Genomic DNA, 27,864 nt, shown 5'->3' on the forward strand with positions numbered 1-27,864 from the left:
GCATCCTTAAAATAGCACAAGATTAATGATCTTGGGATCACCTAGGCCATCATCATAGCTAATCCTTAAACAGCATCAGCAATACATGAGCATTCACCCTTGAGTGATAGTCAGGAAATAAAGGTGGCCTACTGTAATATACCACATTTACCAGGATTACTGCAAGGCCAGCAGAGCTGAGCTGTTTTCAGCATTCTGTTAAAGGAAAAGAAGTTAATACACAAGTGATTTTTTTTTTTGAAGTTGCCTTTTCTTATACAAAACAATCAAAATCTAGATGTCAACATTGCATGCTGAAATGGCCTCTGGAATAAAACAGGGGAGATCATGTACTTTGAAGGTAACAATACAAAATGGCAGTGAGCCCTGACATGGCAGAAAAATGCTCACAATATATCACCATTCCAGAGAGAAAACCACTGTAACCACACAGAAAAGGAGCTCACCGCCCCAACTCTAACTCATGAGTTAGGTGGGACCTAACCAGAGGCTACAACCTTACAATTTGGCTTATTTTTTTGAAACACAATTATTACTCATATAAATAAAAATGAATCATAGTTTTGAAGCCACTTAATTCTGTATTAAAGTGGGTGAATATACAGTCAAAACTGCTGGTGTGGTGGCATGTGTCTGTAATTCAGTCACTTGCAGTGCTAACACAGGAGTTGGGGTCAGCTTCTGCTACACAGGAGATCAAGGCCAGCCTGACTACATGGGATTGTCTCAAAAACAAAACTAAAATTAGGAAAAAAGAAATGGTCAATGTCAAGAACACCAACTAAGTCCCAAGTTCTTGGTGGCTTTAGTTACCAGACACCCAAGCCTTAAGAAACTCTCAAGTCCAGTTAATCTATATCCTCCTTTTAGCCAGTTTCCTCTCAACTGGGCCCACCTGTGTATACATAATCACCTGTCATTTTGGCCAATTTAGTCCACACAGAACTTTAAGCATGTTGCACTAATTTGCTGGATCATGTTAACTGATACCCATGAGCATGCCTAACAATCCACCCTACAACCTCGGATTTTTTTGTTTGTTTGGTTTTGGTTTTGGTTTTGGTTTTTGGAGACAGAGTTTCTCTGTGTAGTTTTGGTGCCTGTCCTGTAGACCAGGTTAGCCTCGAACTCACAGAGATCCACCTGGCTCTGCCTCATAAATTCTGGGATTAAAGGCGTGCGCGGCCACTGCCTGTCGGACATTTTTGTTTTTTAACTGGGGTCTCACTACGTAGCCCTGGTTGGCCTTGAACTCTGCCTCCCAAGTGAGGGAATTAAAGGCCTTGCCACTATGTCCAGCTTCTTTGGGCTTTTTAAAGAGGAGGATAAACTCAGGTAGGATGAAGAATATCTGATTAGAAGCCAAGCACAGCCATTCCTGAACAGGTAGATACTGCACCATGAAAACAGCTAGAAGCCTGCTTCCTAGTGGCTCAAACGTCCCTTTAGGATACAATGACCTCCTTCCCGCTCTCTAAGCATTTGCTGTACGGTGTGGAGGAACAAAGCTGGCAGGTCCAAGTGAGAGACCATGTGTAAATCTTGCGGTAAATAGCTAATATCTAGTAAGCATTCGCTCCATTCCAAGAACTTTGCACTCGACCCTCCAGCCAGGCTGTACCGAAGGATGGCATTTCCCGCATTTACATGCGAGAAAACAGAGTCCTAGAGGAATGGGGAAACGACTGGCCCAGTATCCCCCAATTAGGAACTGGTAGAGGAGGGGAAACCAAGATCCGTGCTGGGATCACTTCTGTCCTAGTCAGAAGGTCTAGATTTTTCTTCAAGATAAGCTCAGCTCGTGGAACCAAACAAACAACAGATATCGGTGCCACTCACTCAGCCCTGAGCCCCCGCTGTGTGCTGCCTGTGACACTGTGACGCTTATGCCCTCTGCCCTTTATCTTCAGTAGCACCCTCCCTATTCGGGAACATTCTGCTACTTGGAATCTTGGAACGGTCAAGGGTCACAGATAGACCTCTCCAGAACCCAAAAACAAGCTTCGCCCCACCCCCGCCCTTGGCCAGGCACTCAGCTTAGGTCACCTGGGAGCCTGACAGAACACAGCTTCCAGAAACACTCACTCTCACCCCAGGGAAGGAGCATCTGCAGGTTCCCACCGTGGCCTTCGAAATCCTCCAGGAGCCCGAACTGGCCTCCCAGACTTGTCTTGCCCCAGGCCGCTATTCCTTGGGGAAATGTTCAGCCTCGAGGGCAGAAACAACAGAAATCCAGCAGGAAGGTAATTTCCAGACTGAAGGCCAGCATTCCCTGAATGGCTCAGCACACAGGCAGGACTTTTAAATTCCCCTCACAGCACTAATATCAAAGAGTCGTGCAAGAGGATTCCCGCGTCAGCACTGGCACTCCACAGGCTTAAATGTCCATCTAAAAGGGCCTGATGTAGGTGGAGCCTGGTGTCACAGGGCTTATCATTCCAATTCTGAAACGGAAGCAGGAGGAACTTCAGTTCAAGTCATTCTGGACTTGATAGCCAGTCTCCATTAAAAAGAAAAAAAAAAAAAAAACAGGGAGAGAGTATTCAAACAGGGTGGACATTTACATAGCCCTAAAAAATGCCAGGCAGATCTCTGTGAGTTCGAGGCCAGCCTGGTCTACAGAGTGAGATCCAGGACAGGCACCAAAAACTACACAGAGAAACCCTATCTGGAACCCCCCCCCCAAAAAAAAAGTAAGGGAATATAAATAATATGTGCATGATTTTATTTTAAATGAACAGGATCGTCTATTATATAACTGCCTTCGGGCTGAGGAATAACACGGCTAAAAGACAGGCGTAAGAGGAACTATTTTGTTGCCATCCGTTGGTATTTAAATACATTACCCATTCTAAAACTCAGCGATGTCTGTTTTTACCCTGTTATCATTCCGCCGTCTTGATACGGCAAACAGGTCTTGAAGCTGTAGATCAATGCGCGGGACGATCAACTTCCTCAAGGATTAAAATGCTGGACCTAGTGCAGCGAGATCCTGGATCCTAGGGAAGTTGTTAGCTCTTTGGCATGACTTGTCAACAGCTATATACTGGACTAAAAACAGATATACGATATACCTCAGAGTTGTGATTTAGATCCAATTAAGTAAGCTTGTGTTACAGCCGACAGCATAACGCTCACAAGACTGGCTCGCATCATAAAGACAGCAACTTTAATCACAGAGCATGTTAGCTTTACATCCTTGGAGAACGATTGCTCTGGTCATTTAAAAATCGGACAGAGGCTCGAGGATACACGCAAAACTACCGACACCGTATGTCAAGAGTAGAACAGGAAAGGTCTATGTTGAGACGAAGGCTGAAATGCAGGCTTACACCTCAGTGTGCTGACATAACATTCCACTCGCGAGACTTGAGCAGGGCTAGCTTACCGCTATAACCTGACGGAAGCATACAAGGCCCACAATCCAAAGCGGAAGCAAAGGGCTACAAACCAATGGCTGCTCCTGGAGCGGGACGAAGGCATTTCCACACGCGGACCTACAAACTACAGCCATGGCCATTGGTCGGCTTGACACTCCTGGGCGGAGCCTGGAGGGGGCGGAGCCTAGCGTGACATTTCCCGATTCGACATGGGTTCCCGCGCATCTCTCAGATATAATTGACATCCAGGGTATATCCGGCGGGACGTGAGGAAAGCGCTGCACTCCAGAGCCCTGCACTGCAAGCGCTCCGCCCGCGTCCTCGCACCTGTCTGCGCTGCACCCCGCGCCTCGCCGGCCCCGCTGCGCCGTCTACATGATGCACGTGCGGCCCCGCAGCCCCAGCGTCGACCCCGAGCCCTGCTGGCCACCGCAGCCACAAGGACCCAGCCCGGCCAAGCGCCGCCGCCTCCACGAGCCCGCCCGCCACGAGCCCCTGGCGCCGCCAGACATGGAAGCGCCCGCCGGACCCTCCAGCGACGCGCTCACCTCCGTGGTGTTCCTGGCCGCCGGCTGCGCCATGCAACTTCAGCTGGAAGACGTCGACCTGCTGCTGGAGCCCGAGCCCACCTCGGTCCTGCAAGTGTCGCTCCCTGGACACACCTTAATCCTCGTCCCCGAGGGCCTCCAGCCTTCCGCCCATCTTGGACAGCCTGGGTTCTGGTCCGCCAGCCCGCAGGAGGCGACTCTCCTGGAAATGCCCCAGGGCCACTTCGTCGTCCTCCCACAGGGATCCTTCTGTGAGTACGTCTTAGACGGTTCCTACCAAGAGGACGCCTGTGATGAAGATGCAGATTTGGGCTTCCTGTCACCTTGGATGGATCCTCCAGCAGGTCAGGCCTCTGGGCTCCTTTCCTCCATCATTAGGATGCCCAGTCCTTGGCCTCAGGGCCGCATCACAGAGCCACATGCTCCGATGGCCTCCTCTAATGCAGAGCGATATTCTCCCATGTCTATCTGGGACCTGGACAGCTACCTGCTGGGACCCTTCCCTAGCTCACCGCTGCAGCCTCTGCCTCCATCTCCTCCTCCGAGTCCTCAAGAGCAGCGCCCTCCACACCCTCCACACTCTCCACGGGCCCCGTGCAAGGCCCGGAGGCGACTGTTCCGTGAATGAACTGCCCCTCACAAATCCTTGAAGCCCTGCAAGCGAAAGGCTTCCCAAAGCCATTTGCACAGTCTACAAGGCTAGAAGGACACTCTTGTTTTTGAAATGGGCAGAATGCAGAATATTGGATTGGTGGTTGGCTAGAAAGTCTGGAAGAAAGATCCATCGCTGCCAGATCACATCCTGTTTAAAAATCACCTACTTTGGGACCTTGAATTGACTGCTTATGCCCTTTTCTATACAGAAGTCACCCTTAAGTAGTCTTGTCCTTGCAATCCTGGTTTTGCCCCAACTTTCAGTTTTACTCCAGCGCTTTTCCTTAAAATTCCGCCCTACCATTCACCCTTTCCCCAAACTTAATTACTTGAATTAATTAGTCATTAGTAGTGAAAATCGTTTATGTTATGAGCTTTAGCACTAATCTCTCCTACTCTGTACCCACTTTTTTGCCATGGTCCCTTTCCTTCCGGAGGCTATTCCTCACTTGGGAGAATCTAGCAAATGGTTGCACCTCACGGATGCTGTTCTTTATAAAATAAATTTAGCAAGGAAAGCAATGATCATGTTCTTTTTTTAATAATTAAGAAGTAGTTTATGTTGGTGGGGCTTTTGTTTGGGGGTTGTTTAGATTTGACTTTAGAAGGAGTTGGGTTTTCTTTCTCGTTTTCTTTCCACAAACACCAAATCTTTTGATATCATTTTCTGTATTTTTAATATAGTTCTCTTGTTCTGGAGGTCATAATTCTAATGTTAGGATAATTAGTTATAAGACTATATTGTTAGAATAATTAAAAGATCCCAAATTTATGTTGTTCATTGTTACTATTGTATAGATATGTCTTATGTTGATTTGACATCCAACAAAATTTATTAATTGCTTTAGTAATTTTATGTACCTTCTTTTGGATGGTTGATTAAAAAAAAAACTAATGAAAAAATTAGGGCCCTTAACACATCTAAAACATCTTATTTTTCCTTAACATTTTCTATTGGATATTTAAGTTCAATTGAAGTGTATTTGGGAGGGACATTCCTATTGTAATGCACTTACTTAAATTTTATCATAGAATATTATCTTTTCTGTAAATAGTTGTTAGATAGTCTTTGTCCTGTTGAAGATGTTACTTTATAATATTTCTGATCATAAAAAAATGTTGGATTTTTTTGGTTTTGGCTAAGTACAAAGATTTTGTCCAAAATGTTGGATTTAATAATGGAATTAAATTGTATTTTAAGAATTTGAGCATTAAAGTATCTTCATACATGAGTTATGTTGAGCCCTGAGTCTTTGGCATACACCCATACACACAGTAAGAGAACAAATGAGACCAGGATTGGAACTAAAGGACTTTTTAAAAATTAGATGCTCTTTTAGAAACTTGAGCAGAGATGGTTAGAATGAGAAATGATTGAAGAGTTGCCTTAAGGTGTCAAATGTTAACATTTTAAGAAATGTTTGCTTTGTGCATGGTGCTCCACACTGTCTTTTTCAGTTCTTGTGGTGGCGTGGCAGTGACAGGAATTACAACTGAGTAAGGTTCCCTGCATCTCTGCTACTCCAGAGGATTTCCTTGAGATTGTAATTACACTCCGGGATGGTTTTGCTTTGGGAGGTTAGAGAGTGGTTGGTTGGTTAGGTTGGGTTTTTTGAGACAGGGTCTCCTGAAACTCACCATACATATAGATCAAGCTAGCCTCAAACCCACAGGGACCCACCTCCCTCTGCCTCCCAAGTGCTGGGATTAAAGGCAAATGCCACCAAGCTCGGCTTGTTTGTACATTTTTGTTCATGTGTGTGCTGTTTGGTTTTTATTCACATCACTCCTAACTAATATTAAAATGTCCATATATAATACAAGCTTACTTAATTGGATCTAAATCACAACTCTGAGGTATATCGTATATCTGTTTTTAGTCCAGTAATAGCTGTTGAAAAGTCATGCCAAAGAGCTAACAACTTTCCTAGGATCCAGGATCTCGCTGAACTAGGTCCAGCATTTCAATCCTTGAGGAAGTTGATCATCCCGCGAATTGATCTACAGCTTCTGCCTCTGCTGCAGAATGCTCTGAACTGCCTCTGCTCTTTTTCACTGGCTGGGCTTTCATTTTTTTAGATTTTCTAATGGTCCACATAACCCAGTATGGACTACCAGCAGGGGGTCTGAACTCTTTGAGTTCATTGTTTATTTATTCTAGGTTTTAACACCAAATTTTATTATCAGCTTAATCTGTTTGCCATCCTTGTTGGAATCCTTTTCTTTTATCATTTGCTCCCTCTTATGTTTCACTTTGTTGTGCTGTCTAAAAGTGTGTCCCAGAAAGAAAACCACAGGGTTTTGAATTCAGAGGCCCCCATATGTCCACTGTCTGAGCCAGCCTCACGGTCTGGGATTTTGCAGTTTGCACTAGTACATCATCCACATGGATCACCAAGGGGTCACCAGTAAAACCAGATGAGTTTCCTGCTTCCATTTCCACTTTCTGTCTTGAGTGTTTGGCTTCTGATCTATTGATTGTCCTTTCTGGTAGTTTAAAGGCAAACTATCATATCGGACGGAGGCCACCACCTGTCCTGGGCCTCTGACACATTTTACTGCCCTTGCCAGCTACTCTGTCAACAATGTCTACTCTTTCAGGAACAGTGGCTGCTTCCCATAGGTAGTTTCACTGCACTCCTGATCTTGGGTCTCTCTTTCTGAATGATGTGGTTCAGTCAAGGATTATGTGGGCTCTTAGGGGTTATGCTGCAGAGCATTTAACTTCAAAAACCTTTGAAGAGCACTTAGAAAAGGAAGGGGGAAAGACTCCTCCGGTTCAATGGTGGCCATTTTGGATTGGGTACTCACAGACCCCCACAAACTTCTGAATCAAAAATATCTCCATTAAAAGAGTTTGGGGGCAAAGGCAACAACAGACTTGTCTGAGTTCTCTAATAAGGTTTCCCTCCTTGTCCTCTCTCCCTCCAGATCTCCCTCCCCATCACACTGCCAGCCTCTCTCCTTCAACACATGCATCAACTCTACCTTCTTATCCTGACCTCCAATCATTTACCAATACCTGTCCCAGGGACCTTAAATGTCTGCCTCTGAAGACTCCCTGACCCCATTCAGGAAACGATGGAGTTTATTCTTTGGACTTGAACTAAAGTAAAAACTAAACTTTCCTAAGCACAGACAAGAACAGACAATAGTCACAGAAGGGTTTTCTTAGACTAGGGTGGCCTTGTATGTGACATGCCTAATTAATCACTAATAAATTTCCTGCCTCCAATTCCTAAGTCCTGAGACTGCAAGCATGTGCTACTACATGGCACAAAGAATTTACCTTTCTTTTGAGCACAGATGAGCCAGTATTGCATGACTTATACTGACTCATGCACATACTTGTCAGAAACACAGATTATACATTCTAGATAATAAAGCTGGTTGAACTGGCCCAGAAAGAGACTTATAGATTTCCCTTCTTGTAATAAAACTGAAGGGTAAAAATGGATAAGAAGTCGGCCAGGCGATGGTGGCGCACGCCTTTAATCCCAGCACTCGGGAGGCAGAGCCAGGCGGATCTCTGGATCTCTGTGAGTTCGAGGCCAGCCTGGGCTACCAAGTGAGTTCCAGGAAAGGCGCAAAGCTACACAGAGAAACCCTGTCTCAAAAAACCAAAAAAAAAAAAAAAAAAAAAGGATAAGAAGTCAAGGACTCCTCAAAGCTATACTTTCTAAAACATTTCCAATAAAATTGATGCATATTGAAGCTGGAGAGATGCTTAACAATTAAAAGCACTTGTTGCTCTTCCAGAGGACCCACATTCGGTACCCAGATTCCACATCAGGTGGCTCACAAATTGACTGTAGCTCCAGTTCCAGGGGATCCAAAACCCTCTTTTGGCCTCCCTGGGCACAGCACTCATCTGGTGCACATGTATACACTCAGACACACATACATACACATTAAATAAATAAGTAAATAAATAAATAAATATTTTTTAATTAATACAAGTGGACTGGGTATAATGACTCACATCTTTAATCCCATTAAATCTCTATTAGGAAACAGAGACAGACAGATTTCTGTGAGTCCAAGGCCAGCCTGGTCTATACAGCAAGTTCCTGGACAGCCAGAGCTACATAGTGAGACCCTGTCTCAAAATGATACATGCGCTATTATTTCTACACTAAACACTGCTAGCTTTGTCCAGCCTCTTTGCTGGAGGAAAAGGACCACACAGATATAAGACAGTTCAAATAATTCACACATTTTCCCAATATCACAGTTTTTACTAAAAACCTTGGTCCCTTGACTGAAAATATTCCTCCAGCTCTGTGATGTGCTCATGAGGTCTTAAAAGAGAAAAGCCCACTTTGCATATAGACTTGTGTGATTAAGTATACACTAGGCTGGGCATAGGACTCCACACCTGTAATCCCAGCACTCAGGCAGCTGAGAGAAGGACCACTGTAAATCTGAGGACAGCCTAGGCTATAGAGAAAGACACTATCTCAAATATATATATATATATCTTTTTCAATGTATTTCTGGACCAGAGTAGTCAATGTCCTTTTGCCTTTACCCAGGGAGGATGATTATATCCCTAAAGCATTCACTGGTGTCCCCACAGATTTTCTAAGTTCCTTAAACAAGGCTTAAAAGATTCAAAATTCCTCTTGTGATTAGGTCCTCATGAACTATATAAATGATCTCCTACTGTGCTCTGAGAATGAGAAGCTGGTAGAGAGGGTCTCCTTTACTTATCCCCAGCTTCAGGAAGAGACAAAAAGTTTCAAAAGAGGCTACAATTCTGTCAAGTCACAGTTCCATTGTTGTTATTTTAATTTTCACAAAGTAACGGGTTTCCTTGTGATATTTTCATGCACAGCTGTGGTTGAGCCTTGTCTGGTGCCTCCTCTCCCTCATCTCTGTTCCCCATCTTGGTTTAAATGCTCCTGAGAACTCTCAGGGTTCCCCCTTCCATTTTCATATCACATGTGCTCTGTGACCCTCCCACCTCTGTTTTAAAGTCTGTTATTTCTCCTTCCATGGGTCCATTTCTTGTTCTCTGACGTCCATACACCTTACTTCCACCTAAATACATATATAAAAATTAGAAGCTAAGATCTCCATATGAGAAAGAACATGGGGCTCCTGTTTATAAGTCCAGGTTATCACATTTAATATGTATGTTTTGTCAGGTTTGTAAATTTTCTTCACATTCATAACTTCATTTTTCTTAATGGCTGAATAAAATTCCACCACGTGTAGGTACCACATTTTCACTATCTATTCACCACTTAATGGACATTGTAATGGTTAGTCTCAATTGTCAACTTGATGAGACCTAGAATCACCTGAGAAATGCACTTCTGAGCATGCCTGTGGGAGACTCCCTTGACTGGATTCATTGAAATGGGAAGATGTGCCCACTGTAGGTGGCACCAGTTCCTAGGCTGAAATCCTAAACTACACAAAAGGGAGGAAGTGAGATGCACACTAGCATTCCTTGCTCTCTTCTCTCTGACTGAACGCAGTGTGGCCAGCAGCTTCAAGCACCAGTTGCCTCACCAATTCCCACCACGATATAATGTAGCCTTGGACTGTGGGCTGAAATAAACTCTTTATCCCGTAAGCTGCTTTTGTCCGCGTGTTTCATCAAAGCAACAGAAAAGTCAGGACAAGTCAGTTGATTCCATTTCCTTGCTATTAGGAACAGATCTTCCCTCTCTGTAGCATTAAAACCACCCCCAAATGGTCCAGACACCTTGCTAAAGATAATTGAAAGTAGTTGGATATTGCAGACAGTGCATTTTTTTCTAAGATCAAAATGCCTTTTTTTTTTTCTAAATTAAGTCCTCACTCAGTTAACTGAAATTCTTTCTACAAGATACTAAGTGACCATGTGGATGCATGTGATTGCAACAACTACTCATGGACTTGAACTCCCAGGTAAGAAGTGGAATGAGAACCTAATGACCTCATTTTTTAATGAAAAGATATGGGGAAAAATCAGCTTTTCATAAATCATGAAAGACTGATGCTTTTATATTTAAGAGACTGAGCTGGAAACTTTGGAGAGAGTGCTCTGAGAATAAGATGTTTGAAATTGTGATTAAAGAAGAATTTCAAGTTGGGGTAATGACAGAGTCCACAGCTAATGAAATAGGAGGGAGCATAAGACTGATTAGAGGAGCCAGGCCTGACGAGGGAGGCTGAGGTCAAAGAATCTTGAGGGTAAGGCCAACCTGTTCTATAGAGCAATTTCAAGGCCAGTCTGATAATTTACCTAGACCTTGTCTCAAAATAAAAAGCTTTGAAAAGAGAACTGAGAAGACAATATAGCAGTGAAATGGAAATATATGCAGCTGGTAAGGTTGATAACTGTGACAAAAATATTTTGGAAAGTGTGTGTAGTTGGGCACAGGAGCTGGAGATGTTGCTCAGTGGTTGGCCGGGTTGCCTAGAATGTAAAGGCCTGTGGATTTGATCCCTAGTACTGAATAAAAGAAAAAAGGGGGGAGAAGAGACAGAGGAGAAGGAGGAGAAAGAAGAAAAGAGAAGGTGGGGGAGACATTGCATGTTAATTCAGAAGGCACACAAAGTACCAGTGAGCATCTCACAGCAAGGAGTTCAGCAGACATAAATGATGTGTCTTTGGTTTAAATTAAAATACACGTCTGCATCATATTCCCACGGTAACTTAAACTAGATATTTAACACCATTCAGAGCGCTAGGTGTTTTGAGGATTGAAATGTATATTTTTTAAAAACGCTTTAGTAGAACACTCACCTAGGCTGTAATAAACCCTGGGTTCAATACCCAGCACAAAGGAGACTGAATAGGGCAGGGCACCCCTGTGATCTAATTACTCTGGAGGTGGAGGCAGGAGGATCAGAAGTTCAAGGTCATCCTCCACATTCCAACTTTGATAAAGGTGAAATTCTATTTCAAGAGAAAAATTAATTAATTAGTTAGTTAATAAAAATAAAAATGTAACGTAGAACATGTACATAGAATATTCGATTTTGAACACTCTCAATAATACTTTCTTCTTTCTTTCTTCTTGTTTTGAGAAAGGCTTTTTCATTATAGTCCTGGATGTCCTGGAACTCACTATGCAGGCCAGGCCTATCTCAAACACTGAAATTTTCTTGCCTCTACCTCCCAAGTGCTGGGATTAATGGGGTGTGCCACCACCATCAGCCTTCTGTCTCTCTCTCTCTCTCTCTCTCTCTCTCTCTCTCTCTCTCTCTCTCTCATTATTGTTTGTTTGTTTGTTGAGACATGTTTCTCTGTGTAGGCCTGGCTGTCCTGAACTCTCTATGTAGTGCCAGCCGACCTTAAACTCACAGAAATCCTCCTGCCTCTGCCTCTTTAGTGCTGGGATTAAAGGCACGAGCCACCACCGCCAGGCTTTTTGTTTTTAATTGATTTTTTAAATTTCTCTCTTCAGTCCTCTTTTTATTTACTGTTTAAACAGGGCCTCATTCAACTGAGGCTGACCTCTAGCTTTCTGAGACAAGGCAGGAGGGAATTCCTGCTGCCCATCACCACATTGGGCCTGTCTTTAACAATTTTATTACAGCTCTTTTTTTTTTTTTTTTTTTTTTTGGTTTTTCGAGACAGGGTTTCTCTGTGTAGCTTTGCGCCTTTCCTGGGACTCACTTGGTAGCCCAGGCTGGCCTCGAACTCACAGAGATCCGCCTGCCTCTGCCTCCCGAGTGCTGGGATTAAAGGCGTGCGCCGCTGCTGCTGCTGCTGCTGCTGCTGCTGCTGCTGCTGCTGCTGCTGCTGCCGCTGCTGCTGCCGCCGCCGCCGCCGCCGCCGCCCAGCCACTTTAGTATTTTAAGGCACTTTTCATAGAGCCGAGAAAGACCTGTACATTTCGCTAACCATGAGGTGGGAGATGTGTTCCAAATGATGCTTAGAATGCTTGCACAAAGTCCTGGGTTCAAGCCACGACAAGCTGTAAGTCAAGTCAGGTGGTACTCACGAAATTCAGACACTCAGAAAATTATTTCTTCAACATTTATTAGTTTGGGTTGTTTTTTTAAGAATGTATTTATTTTTATTTTATGTGTATGGATGTTTTCTTGAATGTTTGTCTGTACACCAAGTACTTGCCTGCTGTCAGTGGAGCAGAAGAGGGCGCCAGATCCCCTGAAACTAGAATTACTCATGACTCTGGGCCGCCATTTGGGTGCTGGGAGCTGAACCCAGGTTTTCTGGAAGAGCAGCACCTGCTTGTAAGCACTGAGCCATCTATCCAGCCCATGCTTTTTGTTTGTTTGTTTGTTTTGTTTCTTTTTTCGAGACAGGGTTTCTCTGTGCAATTTTGCGCCTTTCCTGGAACTCACTCTGTAGCCCAGGCTGGCCTCAAACTCACAGAGATCTGCCTGCCTCTGCCTCCCGAGAGCTGGGATTAAAGGCGTGCATTGTTTGTTTTTAAAAATGGTGTCCCACTATGTGACCCAGGCTGGACTCGAACTTGAGATTCACCTCCATTACCTTCCCATAATGCTGGGATCACATACTTGTAGTATCGACCACAGGACACACTTATACAATGACATTTTCTCTGAAAAATGAAAACAAAATTTGATAAACACTGAAGTTAAGAGAACTGAATCTTTGGAGAATGGAGGGAGCATTCTTTTCAGAGTTTTTATTATTTATTGGTGGGGCAGGAACAACAGGATCTCTCTTTGTAGTCTCGACTGTTCTGGAGCTATGTAGACCAGGCTGGCCAACTCTCGGTGGTCTTTTGAATCCCTGAAACCTACTCGAAAACAGGAATTCTAAAGATCAGCCATCTTAAAATCCTATTCAGGGCCTGTCATTTAAAAGAAAAAAAGGGGTGGGGGCGAGAAAAGTTATTCTGCCCCCTCTGGGCCAAAACAGTATTTCTCAAGTACAGCCTGGGCTATTGGAAAGCTCAGCCGCCACTCCTGGGCGGAGCCTCTGGAATGGAGGTACGCGGGGCGGAGCCTAGTGTGACATTTCACGACTTCACTTTCCGGTGCATCACTTGGGATATAATTGACGTCCAGGGTATATCCGGCGGGACTTGAGGAAAGCGCTGCACTCCAGAGCCCTGCACTGCAAACGCTCCGCCCGCGTCCTCGCACCTGTCTGCGCTGCACCCCGCGCCTCGCCGGCCCCGCTGCGCCGTCTACATGATGCACGTGCGACCCCGCAGCCCCAGCGTCGACCCCGAGCCCTGCTGGCCACCTCAGCCACAAGGACCCAGCCCGGCCAAGCGCCGCCGCCTCCACGAGCCCGCCCGCCACGAGCCCCTGGCGCCGCCAGACATGGAAGCGCCCGCCGGACCCGCCAGCGACGCGCTCACCTCCGTGGTGTTCCTGGCCGCCGGCTGCGCCATGCAACTGCAGCTGGAAGACGTCGACCTGCTGCTGGAGCCCGAGCCCACCTCGGTCCTGCAAGTGTCGCTCCCTGGACACACCTTAATCCTCGTCCCCGAGGGCCTCCACGCCTCCGTCCATCTTGGACAGCCTGGGTTCTTGTCCGCCAGCCCGCAGGGGGCCACTCTCCTCGACGTGTTCCAGGACCAGCAGGGATCCTTCGGTGCGTCTGTATCAGACATCTTTGGTTTGGAAGACGCCTATGACCAGGAAGAAGATCCTGAACCAGGCTTCCTGTCACCCTCGATGGATGCTTCAGCTAGTCAGGCCGCTGGGCTTCATCTCTCCTCCACAAGAGTGTCCAGTCCTTGGCCTCAGGACGCAGTAGCAGAGCCATGGCCTCTGGTGCTTTCCACTAGGGCCAAGAGATATTCTCCGAGGTCCGTCTGGGACCTGGGCAGCTACCTGCTGAGACCCTTCCCCAGCTCACCACTTCAGCCTCTGCCTCCATCTCCTCCTCCAAGTCCTCAAGAGCAGCACCTTCCATGCCCTCCACGGCCCCTGTGCAAGGCCCGGAGGCGACTGTTCTGTGAATGAACTACCCCCCAACCCCCACACAAATCCTTGAAGCCCTGCAAGTGAAAGGCTTCCCAAAGCCATTGTGAGTGCCTTTGCAAAGTCTACAAGGTTACAAGGACACTCTTGTTTTTGAAATGGGCAGAATGCAGAATATTGGACTGGTCTGGAGGAAAGATCATCGCCACCAGAACACATGCTGTTTGAAAAATCACCTACTTTTGGTCCTTGAATTGACTGCTTATGCTCTTTTCTATACAGAAGTCATCCTCAGGAAATTGCGTACCCCAAGTGGTGCCTCAAACTTCAACTCCAACACGTTTCCTTAAAACTCCACCCTACCATGCACCCCTTCTGGGATTAATTAGCTATTAGCTATTAATAATATGATGGGGGTGGTAGAGTTTGGCCCTAATCTCTCCTACTTTGTGCCTATCCGTTTACCATGCAGCTTTTCCTCATTAGGACTCCAACTGCCTGGAGGTGACTCTACTAGATAGTTTTACTACACAGATGTTGTTTTTTATAAAGTGTTGTCTTTTTTCTTTTAACACTTAAGTGAGGAAATAATTTATGTTTTCAACGCTTTATGGTTTGGAGACTTTTGTTTTTGATGATGGCGGTGGTAGGTGGTTAGTTGTTTTGTTTTGTTTTGTTTTGTTTTGTTTTGTTTTGTTTTGTTTTGTTTTGTTGAGTGGGAGGGTGTTCCACAAAAGCCAAGTATTTTCTTGGTTTAAATATTCATTTCTTTTTGTATATTTTTAAAGATTTATTTTTATTTCGAGTGTGTGTGTGTGTGTGTGTGTGTGTGTGTGTGTGTGTGTTGCCTGCATATGTGTATGTGCCCTTCTCTGGGCTTGGTGCCTACAGGGGTAACAGAGGGGCATCAGATTCCGTGGAACTAGAGTTAGAGAATTTCATGTTAGAGCTTCCATGCCGGTGCTGGGAGCCAAATCTCTGGAGAAGCAGCAAGTGCTCTCAAGTGCCAGAGCCATCTCTCCAGCCCCTTCTTTTTTATTTAATTAATTTTTTTAATTTCTCCTAGTCTGAAGAAGTTCACAGTTCTCAGGCTATGGCAATTATAAGATTATATTGGTATAGGAATAATTACAGGGTCTTGAATTTGTTTTGTTTATTGTTACTAATGAATAAAATAGTTCATATTTTATCTGACAGGCAACACAATTTTAATTACTTTAATAATTTATGCCTAGGTTCTTCCAGCTGGTTGATAAAGGCAGTGATACTTCTAATGAGAAAAATGGCACAGGCCAGTTTTGACAAGCTTAATCTTCCTTAATGGATCTGCATGAGATAGTAAGTCCCGGGGGAACAGGATGCTTGATCAGGGCAGTCCAGTCTTAAGAGATGTGTTGACTCTTCTACTTTATCATAAAGGCTGATCTGTTTCATCATAGTTGACCAGTAGTTCTTTTCCTCTTGAAGAAGCTCCTTGTTAATGTTTCTTAATATAAAAGAGGGGAGATATCTGTGTTGGTTTGGTTAAGTAACTAAAAAGACTTCATCAAATTATTAAAATATTTGATTGAATAAATGAATTCATTTTAAAATGTAATTATTCAGATGTCTTCACATAAGAGCTATGGGGAACCTTGATTCATTGAGGTTATTAAAAAACTAGGAAGATAATAAATGAGGCCATAGTTGGGGCTACAGGCCTTTGTAAATTTTAGGTGGTCCTTTGAAGACTTGGAAGCAGATGGGTGGGAGGTGGAAATGAATGAAGGACCACTTCAGGCTTTAAATGTGAGATTTTACAAAAATTTGTGTGTGCATGTCTGTGTTTTCTTTTCTTTTAATTGTACTTTTATTTTATGTGCATGAGTGTTTACCTGAATGTATGCACCACATGTATGCAGTGCCTGTGGAGGCCAGAAGAGGGTATCAGATCCCCTGATGTTACAGATGATTGTGAGCTACCATGTGGGTGGTGGGAATTGAACCCAGGTCTTCTGAAAAAATAACCAATGCTTATAACTGCCAAGCCATTTTTCTAGAACCTGTGTTGTCTTTTTCATCAGCCCACATGGTGACTCTCAGTGGCAGGACTTGTAATACCTACATTCTTTGCATTCCTGCTATCCCAGAGAATTTTCTTAAGACAGCAGTTCCAGACTGGGTTGTTTTTTGTTTTTTGTTTAATCCTTAGGGGTTTTGTTTTGTTTTGTTTTGTGTGTGTGTGTGTGTGTGTGTGTGTGTGTGTGTGTGAGCGTGAGCATGCGCGCGTGCATGTGCGCGTGCGCCCAAAGGAAGCTTGTATTGTATGGGGTTAGTTTTTCTTCATGTGTTTGTTGTTTGGATTTTATGCACATCACGACTATTGTTAAATGTCTACTTTTTATGGTTTGCCTATGCTTTTTATAATGAAATAAATCATTTCTGCCAAAGCTGAAACCAACCAGATGCTAGCCTTTTTGTGTGTGTTGAACATCAACATTTGTTACTTAAACCTGGGAATGCTTTGCCAGTTTCTTTCCTTGTTTTCATCCTTGCGCTCCACCTCTTCATTCTGTCCTCGTGTGTCTTCTTGCTGTAGTACAATTTTCTTTTCTCATTTTTGACAGGGTTTCCCTCTCCCAATAAACTTACAATCCTCCTGCTTTAGCTTCCCAAGGATTTCTATTGTAAGCAAGTATTATCGCATGACCCCTTCAGTACACTTTTTAAGGATTCCTTCCTCCATGGCCTGTGTGATCAGTCTCAAGTTTGTGTCTGGAAATGTCTCAAATACATCTAAACCTGTGTGCTACTTTAGCTGGGATTATAATTCTGGAGTAACCTCTGTATCTCTCACCTCATTCCAAGCGTTGCTTCTCAGACTGTCCACTGTTACAGAGGAGAAGCTTGATGTCCAGTTGCATTGCCATTTCTTTGTATGGAATGAGGCTGCTCATTTTAGTATTTTGATTGTCTTTGATGATCTACACCTTCAACTTGGTATCTTTAATCACAGGAAATGTATCTGTTGCTTCTCACTGAACTTCCTAAATCTTGAGATTAATTCCTTTTCAAAGTTTCCATTTTTACAATGAGTCATTGGGCTTGGGATATAGCTCATCAGTAAAAATATTCTGCTAACCTGTGTAAAGTTGACTCAATCCACAGAAAATATAATTTAAAGAGTCATTTTCTCTTGAACCTTGAATTCCTCTTCAGTGGCTACAATACCTGTTAGGAAAATGATGAACCTACATAATCAGTGCTTTCCTTGTGTCTACTAATTCTTTCTGAACAAACAAATTTGGAGTTGAAGGGACATTGGCTTTCTGCTCCATATGTGAATTTTACATTTGCTTCTTCCTGGTTTCCAAAGACACAGAAGTAAATAAGAGCCAAACGGTATGGAATGCATACCATCTGACACTCAAAAGAAAAAAAAAACTTCTAATCTTCAAACTTCACAAATGGTCCAATTTCTGATATTAATACAAGAGATGCTTGGATGGAATGTCCATATCCCTGTCTCCTTAGATTGATAGGAAAGTTAACAACTAAATCATCATAGCTGCTCTCTAGGAATTATTCTCAGGTTCTATGGTTACTCTGATCCAATTATTATTCAAATAATGTATATGTTAATTTATTACTTATGTAAAATGTTTCATGCAGTATATTTTGATCATACTCTATCACCTCCACAAACTTCACATATATGTAAGTGAATATTGATATGCAACCTGCCCAGTCTTTTTAGTGTTACTTGTATGTGTTATGACTTTTAGGGCTAACCACATGGTATTGGATAACCAGTTAGGGGCCCAAGCATGAGGAGGACTTTTTCTCCCACTCTAAGCCTTCCTTAGTTGCCTGTAATCTTTGGTATGGATGGGACCTCATGAGATTTCCCCATACCCATTGGTGGTATGCTTCTTCAAGTCTTGTTTAGGCAGCCATGTTGTTAAGGTATCCTGGTGTAGCTTCCCTGTCATTTCTTGGAGACTCATTCTCACAGCAGGTTTCCTGTGTCTTACAATCTTCCCACCTTCTCTTTTGCTATGTTTCTCGGGCCACAGGAGTTAGGTTGTAGATGTATCAACTGGTGATCATCCACGGTCACTTGTTCTTTGCTTTTTGAGTGGTTTTGGTTTTCTGTAACAATCTCCACACTCATCAGTGAGTATAAGGATAAATATTTAGAATGAAGGTAGGAATTATTTGGAGTTAGTAAAGTAGATGTAGTAGGTTATCCTCTAAGAGCCATTACCTCACTAGTCCCTCAATCCAATCTGCCCTTCAGTTCTGTTTGTCCAAGCCTCCTACCTTTTTTCCAACAATTCTGCCAGGAACCTAACATATCAATTGCCTCTAAAGACTCCCTGACCCCATAGGGTTCAGGTATTAAGGAAACTATGGGATTTAAACTTTTGATATAAGCTAAATTAATAACAAAATTTTCCCTAACCACAGACAACACCAATCAATATTCATAGAGTTCTCTTGGCCTAGACTGGCCTTGAAGGATCCTAAATAATTCTTAGACTGTCACCAGCCTTCCAAGTGTTGGGATTATAAGTGTGCACTAGTATAGTTGGCTAAGAATTTGCATTTCTTTTTGTACAAATGATCAGTCTCATACACATATTGGTCAGAATATCCTAAATCCTGGGTGACAAAAGTTAAATAGCCCAGAAAATACCTACAGATAGACATAGACTCCCTAACAACCCCACAACTCCTCCTCCTCCCCCCCCCCACACACACGCACACCCAGTGCCAAGTGTAAGAAATCTCCCTCCAAGTTTTTGGTGAGGGAAATGGAAGAGACTCTCAAAAATAACATAGGCTATTGCCATTGCCCTTGGTTGCCTCCCAGGACTTGAAGGGAAGATGCAATTGCTAAAAATTATCCACACTTTAGACACAAGAATTGAGCTGGAACTGACCTCTGTAAGGACTAGCTCTCATGGCATCCAAAAGTGCTTTGCAAGTTGCCAGTGGAGAAAAGCAATAAAAAGTTCTAACCAGCTGTAAAGCCTATGAGCCACAACGAAGACCAACATGGTAGGATATTCCCAAAGGGTACAACAATAATGGCATTTGTATCTTGGTTGCAACCAACAGCTGTCTACTTAAAGCCTGCTCAATATGAGGACATTCATGCATGGTATTGTAAATCTAGCCAATTAACCATGGCTAATGGTCCCTAGAGGACAGCCACTTTCCTATAACAGTGTAACTTCTGGCTGCATTCTAAATATTTACCCTTATATCCATGGATAAATGCAGCTCTTACCCCTTATTAAAGAAGTTTCTTTTTGCAGCAGTGTTCAAACCCAGTTGATGCAAGTTGTGTTGATCTACAATACAATTCCTACAACAAAAACTCAGGGAACACCATGGAAGAGGGGCAGGAAGATTCTAAGAACCAGGTGAGCATGGTGGTCCACGCCTTAAATCCCAGCACTCAGGATTCAGAGGTAGACAGATCTCTGTGGTCTGATCATGTATATAATGAGTTCCAGACCAGGCAGTGATACATGGTGAAACACTGTCTCAAAAAAAAATTAAGAGCCAGAGAACCAGGACATCTATCTACTGTGAGATACTATGTTCCATATGACAAAAAGCTACACCCATGAAATCTCAAAAATACATCACCTTAATAAGGCCTGCACAGTGACAACACCTGTTGACATGCCAAGGTGGATGAGGGAAATCTCACAAGGCCCTACCCCCAAATGAGGACTACAGGCAATAACTGCCTCCTGAAAGAGAGAATCAGTCTTCTTCTGGGATGAGTCCCACAAATAGTATATCCGAACCTAAAGGATCAGCCCTAAATAAACATAGAAGTAACACTACATGGAATCAGCAGAGTATTTATATACACATATAAAGATACACATGTAACAATTAAAGAAGAGGTCATAAATTTGAAGGAGATGCAAGAGGAGTTAGAGGGAGAGAGGGAACGGTAGGAATGATGCAAAAATAGTACTCATGCATGAATTCACACACAAAAAAAATAAGTTAAAAAGAGGAAAGGGGGCTAGAGAGATAGATGGCTCTGCCATTAAGAATACTTGTTGCTCTTCCAAAGACTCAGGTTTGGTTCCCAGAACCCACACCATGGCTCAGTTGCAGGGGATCCAGTGCTCTCTTCTGGCCTCCATAAAGCAATACATGCATGTTGTACACAAATATATATGCTGGCAGAAGACGCATTCATATAAAATAAAAAATATTTTTTAAATAAATTTGATATTCAGGAAGCATCTACACAAATGTTCCACTTCAATTATTTATTTATTTATTTATTTATTTATTTATTTATTTATTTATTTTGTTTTGTTTTGTTTTTCAAGACAGGGTTTCTCCATGTAGTTTTGGTACCTGTCCTGGAACTTGCTTTGTAGACCAGGCTGGCCTCGAACTCACAGAGATCTGCCTGGCTCTGCATCTGGATGCAGAGTGCTGGGATTAAAGGAATGCACCACCAGCTGCCTGGCCACTTTACTGTTTTTATTTTTATGGAGCTGAGGACGGAACCCAAGTGCCTTGCACTTGCTAGGCAAACGCTCTTCCACAGGACTAAATCCCCAACTCCTACGCTTTTCTGTTTTTAAAGCGTTTTTGAGCCAGGCAGTGGTTGCACACGCCTTTAATTCCAGCACTCAGGAGGTAGACACAGGTAGATCTCTTGAGTCTGCCTGGTCTACAGAGCAAGTTCCAGGGCTACACAGAGAAACCCTGTCTCGATAATCCAAAAGATTAAAAAATTAAAAAAAAAAAAACCCACGTTCTAAAACTGGAGAAGGGAATTTTCCATTTAGTTTATGGCAGTGGTTCTCAGCCTTCCTAATGCTGAGTCCCCTTTAATAGTCCTCATGCTGTAATGACCTCCAACGATAAAATTATTTCATTGCTACTCCTAACTGCAATTCTTCGTACCGCTATGAATCCTATATGTAGGATGTCTGATGTGTGACCCCTGTCCTTCAACCCTGGGGTCGTGACCCACGTATTGAGAACCGCTGGTTTAGGGGACAAGGGCAAGAATGTAGCTCAACTGGTGGCAAGCAGAAAGCCCTGGCTGCATTCAGCTCTAGGTAAGGCATTAAACCCACGTGTTATGGTGCATGGTTATGAACTTGAGAGTTTGAGGCAGAGGATTAGAAGGTCAAAGTCACACTCTCTCCACTACATAGGGAGTCCAGGAAGCATAGTATACAAGAGACTCTTTCTCAAAGAAAAAGGAAAAAAAAAGGTATTTTTATCCTTTGTTTTTTTCTTTTAATTTTTTTTTTTTTTTTTTTTTTTTTTTTTTGGTTTTTCGAGACAGGGTTTCTCTGCGTAGCTTTGCGCCTTTCCTGGGACTCACTTGGTAGCCCAGGCTGGCCTCGAACTCACAGAGATCCGCCTGGCTCTGCCTCCTGAGTGCTGGGATTAAAGGCGTGCGCCACCACCGTCCGGCCTTCTTTTTAAATTTTTATTACACTTATTTACTATGCATATACATGTGCCACACACAGCATGTCACCATATGGGACCAAGATCGAACTCAGGTCATCAGGTTAGGAAATGAGAGCCTTTACCTATTATATTAAGCCCTCTTTGGACCAGATTTGTTTTGTTTGTTGTTTTTGAAACCATGTGTCACCCTGCAGCTCATCTTTGCCACAAGATTCTCTTTACCTCAGCCTCCGGAATGAGGGATTTACGGGCTGCACAAAAACATGCATAATCTCAGGCGTGGGTACTTGACGTCTCACATCAGACCTGGCTACCTAGTAACCCACTCTTTAAACATTCTCTAAACGCTAAAGCAATTTCAAATGTCATTTAACTGAAGCGGGGTGGGGGTGGGGGGCCGCAAGTTTTTCAGTGATCTTTTGAATCCCCAAAAGCATGGAAGTTCTAAACATGAGCCATCTTGAATTCTATTCCCGGTAGGTCAAGCTATACGAGCTGTTCTGCCTCCTATAGGCCAAAAAAAGTATTTCCCAACTACAGCCAAGGCTATTGGTCAGCCGGACACTCCTGGGTGGAGCTTCCAGGACGCAGGCTCCTAAAGGTGCAGCCTAACCTGACCTTTTGCGTCTTGACCTGGGTTCCGGTTCATCTTTTCAAAATTGATTGGCATCTAGTAGTATCCGGCCTTGCCTGCCCAAGATCGAGATTTCCCTGCACTAGGCGGTACACAGGTGCCCAGAGCGCCAGACTGCAGCCTCTCCGCCCGCGCCGTCTCACCTATCTGCGCCGCACCCCGCATCTCTCTCCAGCCCCGCATCACCGTCAACATGCTGGGAGTGAGGCCCCGCAGCCCCAGCTTCGACCCCGAGCCCTGCTGGCCACCGCAGCCACAAGGACCCAGCCCGGCCAAGCGCCGCCGCCTCCACGAGCCCGCCCGCCACGAGCCCCTGGCGTCGCCAGACATGGAAGCGCCCGCCGGACCCGCCAGCGACGCGCTCACCTCCGTGGTGTTCCTGGCCGCCGGCTGCGCCATGCAACTGCAGCTGGAAGACGTCGACCTGCTGCTGGAGCCCGAGCCCACCTCGGTCCTGCAAGTGTCGCTCCCTGGACACACCTTAATCCTCGTCCCCGAGGGCCTCCAGTCTTCCGCCCATCTTGGACTGCCTGGGTTCTGGTCCGCCAGCCCGCAGGAGGCGTCTCTCCTGGACATACCCCAGGACCACCTCGTCGTCCTCCCACAGGGATCCTTCTGTGAGTACGTCTTAGACAGCTCCTACCAAGAGGACGCCTGTGAAGAAGATGTAGACTTGGGCTTCTTGGCGCCTTTGGCTAAACCTCTAGCTGATCAGGCCTCTGGGCTCCTTTCCTACACCAGGATGCCCAGTCCTTGGCCTCAGGGCCGCATCACAGAGCCACATGCTCCGATGGCCTCCTCTAATGCAGAGCGATATTCTCCTAGGGCCATCTGGGACCTGGACAGCTACCTGCTGGGACCCTTCCCTAGCTCACCGCTTCAGCCTCTGCCTCCATCTCCTCCTCCGAGTCCTCAAGAGCAGCGCCCTCCACACCCTCCACACTCTCCACGGGCCCCGTGCAAGGCCCGGAGGCGACTGTTCTGTGAATGAACTGCACCGCAAAAATTCTTGATGCCCCTCAAATAAGAGGTTTCTCTGCTCCTAGATGCAAGGCACTAAGTTGCCTGTTTTAGGAATAAAAGTCCCACTCTCGCTGACACAAAGGACCGCAGACTCTTGCCGAGGGCCTTAATATTCCTAGAAGTCCTAGTGGTAAATTCCCAATACCCTCTGTTTCCCTGTTTCTTGACTAACCAAGAATAAGTAGTTTTCTTATGCTCTCGGTGTCCTTTCGAATTTTCTCATGATTTTTTGAAGATTTGGACATCACTCGCCTCCTTGGTCTTTCAGGCTGCTCTCCTAGGAAACTCCCCAATGCCATGATGAGCTGTGGTGGTTACTTAACTTGATTGTACATGTTCTCAGCAATCTCCGAAGCTACTGGTACAGTCTTCCTTTTCAGTCTCTTCATTATAAATGCGATTTATGGTAAATTTTACCGGCTGTTTTCAGCATGCACTGGGATATGCATTTGTTTTCTTTTTCTTTGTTTTTAATTTTTATTTGTTTTATTTATTTATTTTTTTAGGCAAGATCTCACTATGTAGCTCTGACTGTCTTAGAACTCACTATGTAGACCAGGCTGGCCTTGAACTCACAGAGATCCGCCTGCCTCTGCCTCCCAAGTGCTGGGATCAAAGTCCTGTGCCACTATCCCTGGCTTGCATTTGATGTTCACATCAAAATTTCACCAGTAAGCCGGTGGAAAATTTGTTTTTGTTACTATTATTCCACATTATTTTATGTTTTAAATTCTGAAATGATTTTTTTTTCTCTGATAAGCCTACTTTGTAACGTTGTGTATGCAATTACCATATTTGCCTTGTTTTATTTTTATTTTTTTAATGTTACAGGTAAAGGTGAAGTTTACAAGATCATTCATAAACTCACAGCCATTCAGATTTACCAACCTACCTAACCAAATCTTTCCTCTCCGTTCTTGAACTAACCAAAATTTTCATCTTGCTAGGGACTATATATCTGCTTTTAATTTCTTTTTGCATTAATGCAGATTTAAGCTAGGGTCTCACACATTCTGGGCAAGCAGTCTAACACAACTACATCCCTAGCTCTCTCCTTTTTATTTTGAGACAGGGTCTCACTAAGTTGCCCAGGCTAACTTTGAACTCATTCTTTAGCCTAGACATACCTTGAATATAAAATCCTCTGCATCAGCCACCAGAGGAGCTGAAATTACAGGCCAGAGGGTAGCTCTTACACACGGCTTTTTTTATTGTTTAGGTTATTATTGATGTGTATTTGGGTGCATGTGTGTGAGTACAGGACCAAGTGTGAGTACAGGACCAAGTGTGAGTACAGGACCATGTGTGAGTACAGGACCATGTGTGAGTACAGGACCATGTGTGAGTACAGGACCATGTGTGAGTACAGGACCAAGTGTGAGTACAGGACCAAGTGTGAGTACAGGACCAAGTGTGCCATCACATGTCTGTGCCACAGCACACCTGTGGAAGTCAGAGGACAACTTGGAAATCAGTTCTTTCCTTCTACCATGAGTTGAGGGAATCGATTCAAGTCATCAAGCCTGTATAGTGAATACTTCTCCCCACTGATACCATCTCACCTGCCCAAAAAATATGCCTTAATAGTTATCTCCACGATGTCCATCCTCTCTTGGTTCTGTAAACCTGAGCATGAGTTTGTGTGATAAATTCTTAGGATTTAATATTTGAAAATGTTTTGATTACATATTCACTTTTTTTCTTCAAGATTCTAAAATTTACTTAGCCTGAAATAGAAATGGCAGAGTAAAAGTCAATAGGCTGTAAACCACTGTATGATTTTTTTTTTTACAAAACTTTATTCTTAAATGCACAATAGACTCCAACACAATATTGCATTCTAGACGTTGGTGATGGTGGTGGTGGTGGTGAGGTGGACTGGCAGGGAATCCAGAAGTTTCAGTAGAAGTAGAAAGAATCAAGGGGCATCAGTATCTCAGTCCAAAAATAAATGATTAAATATCACTCTTGAAAAATCAGTCCTCTTGTTTGCGCCTATGGCCAGGGGCTCTTCCCTGCAGGCTTCACTTTTAGCTCCTGGAGTTTCTTCTGCTCTTTTTGTCTGTTTCTGCCTAGAACTTTGTTCTGTCTATCTCTTTAGAAGCCTCAGGTCAGCCCAAGGGACATGCTAACCACCTTTGCAGAAGATGTGGTGTCTCATACCTTCCCCAGCCTTGATGCTACACACAGTCACTCTTAATTCTCTCATTATCCTTGACTACATTAACTATATTCATTTAGTGTTTCACCATGGTGGTGTTTTTTTTTTTTTGGTCTAAATAAATGGTCATTTGCTGAATAAAATACTCTGTATGAATGTTTTGGTTTTGTGTGTTTTAGTTTGAGGGATTTGAGGTGTTTTGTGGGGTTTTTTTTTTTTTTTTTTTTTTTTTTTTTGTGACAGGTGCTGTGGAGCCCAGGCTGGTTCTGCAGTCCAGATCCTCTTGCTTTAGCCTCCCAGGTCGCAGTATGACAGGTGTGTGCTACCCCATCTGGCTTCATTTTACCATACTTAAAGTGTTTGTTTGGCTTTTCATGTCTCATAGTTTGATTGTAGTGTGTCTACAAGGAGCTCTTTCTGTTTGGCTTGACTGAATGCAGTGGACTGTGGTTGTTGAAAAATTATCGTTTACCTGAAATCCCACAAAAAGACTTTGTCTCAGAGTATCTCACCTATCCTCAGGTTGAAAATGCAATCAAAGGCCGGGCGGTAGTGGCGCACGCCTTTAATCCCAGCACTCGGGAGGCGGAGGCAAGTGGATCTTTGTGAGTTCCAGGCCAGCTTGGTCTATCGAGCGAGATCCAGGGAAGGTGCAAAGCTACACAGAGAAACCCTGTCTCAAAAACCCAAAAAAAAAAAAAAAAAGAAAGAAAGAAAATGCAATCAAATATATGATGGCAGTGCTCTGTCTCTTATGACTCATTGTATTAGTAACTTTTCAGTTACCTTGATAAAATATCATGATCAAAGGAACATAAGGGAGGTTATCTTAGCTTCTGATTCCAGAGGGCTGGAAATCACAATGACAGGGAAGGCAGGCATGGCTGCCAGAGCAATGGGCTGGCTCACAACATTTTCATCCACACAGAAAGCCAAGAGAGCAGAAAGGAGGGTAAGGCTATCAACCCTCAAAGCCACTATCTTTCAATTAAAGAGTCTTTAACTTTCCCTCTGAGATTTCATAAGCCAGGCCCTCATCTTCTGCACTGCTCTAAACTTTCTTATTTTCTCAGCTCCTAAAGAACATCCCACTGAGGTCTCAAAGCTCAATGGCTTTTCTAGCCCAAAGTTTTAAAGTCCTTCTACATTCCTTCCAAAAACATGGTCAGGTCTGTCACAGCAGTACCCCACTATGCTGGTATCAACTTCTCTTAGGTAGGGTTTCTGTTGTTGGAAAAAAAAAACAAAAAAAAAAAAAACACCATGACCAAAAAGCAACTTGGGGAGGAAAGGGTTTATTTGATTTACACTTCCACATAGATGTTCATCACCAAAGGAAATAAGGACAGGAACTCAAATAGGACAGGAACCTGGTGGCAGGAGCTGAGGCAGAGGCCATAAAGGGGTACTGCTTACTGGCTTGCTTCTTTGCCCAGGATCACCAGCCCAGGGATGACAGCATCCACAATGGGCTGGGCCCTCCCCCATTGATCACTAATTGAGAAAATGCTTTAAGCTGGATCTCATGGAGGCATTTTCTCAACTGAGGCTCCTTCGTCTCTGATGAATCTAGCTTGTATCAAGTTGACACAAAACCAACCAGTACAGTCGCCCTGTAACCTACTTCCCTCTAACAAAATTCCACTTGTAAAGATTCCAGAATCTCCCCAAATAGTGCCTCCAACTGGGGACTAAGTGAGCAAACCGATGAACCTGTGGGGTTGGGGGGGCATTTCTCTATCAAGTCACCATACTCATAATATCCTAACATGTTTATAACATAATCACTATTCATTAATTCCTTCCAGGATTCTATTAATAATATATTTGTAAGAAAATTCACATTTCAAGATCGCATTAGTTTTTCCAAGATGTTTTTGTCCTTATTTCAAAAATTCCCCTTAAAGTCATAGGCTTGTTTTGTGGATGTTACTTTATTACATTTTACCTTTTTTGTAAATGTGTTTATTCTTCATATTGGATTACTTCATTGTTCAACAGTTTTCTTTTTCATCCTGTATTTTTTTACCTTTTATTGAATCTTTGTGGATTTCACATCATACAGTCTGATCCCACTCATCTCCCCATCTCCTCGCATCTGCCCTCTGTCCTTACAACACCCCCACCCCCAAATCAAAA

General features: G+C 43.8%; 3 protein-coding genes across 3 annotated transcripts; all 3 read left to right on the forward strand.

The window, feature by feature from the left end:
- Positions 1-3,618: 3,618 nt before the first annotated feature.
- Positions 3,619-5,481, forward strand: LOC102920184 (proline-rich protein 23A3-like). The gene has a single exon (XM_006975189.4). It carries the CDS (start codon positions 3,756-3,758, stop codon positions 4,554-4,556), a length of 801 nt encoding a protein of 266 aa, XP_006975251.2. The 5' UTR covers positions 3,619-3,755; the 3' UTR covers positions 4,557-5,481.
- Positions 5,482-13,711: 8,230 nt separating this feature from the next.
- Positions 13,712-14,980, forward strand: Prr23b (proline rich 23B). The gene has a single exon (XM_006975188.3). The coding sequence runs from the start codon at positions 13,712-13,714 to the stop codon at positions 14,492-14,494; it is 783 nt and encodes a 260-aa protein (XP_006975250.2). The 3' UTR covers positions 14,495-14,980.
- Positions 14,981-22,734: 7,754 nt separating this feature from the next.
- Positions 22,735-23,532, forward strand: LOC102919559 (proline-rich protein 23A3-like). Its single transcript, XM_006975187.2, has one exon. The coding sequence runs from the start codon at positions 22,735-22,737 to the stop codon at positions 23,530-23,532; it is 798 nt and encodes a 265-aa protein (XP_006975249.2).
- Positions 23,533-27,864: the final 4,332 nt, after the last annotated feature.

Source organism: Peromyscus maniculatus, chromosome 7, assembly GCF_049852395.1.
Source record: "Peromyscus maniculatus bairdii isolate BWxNUB_F1_BW_parent chromosome 7, HU_Pman_BW_mat_3.1, whole genome shotgun sequence".
Classification (NCBI taxonomy): Eukaryota; Metazoa; Chordata; class Mammalia; order Rodentia; family Cricetidae; genus Peromyscus; species Peromyscus maniculatus.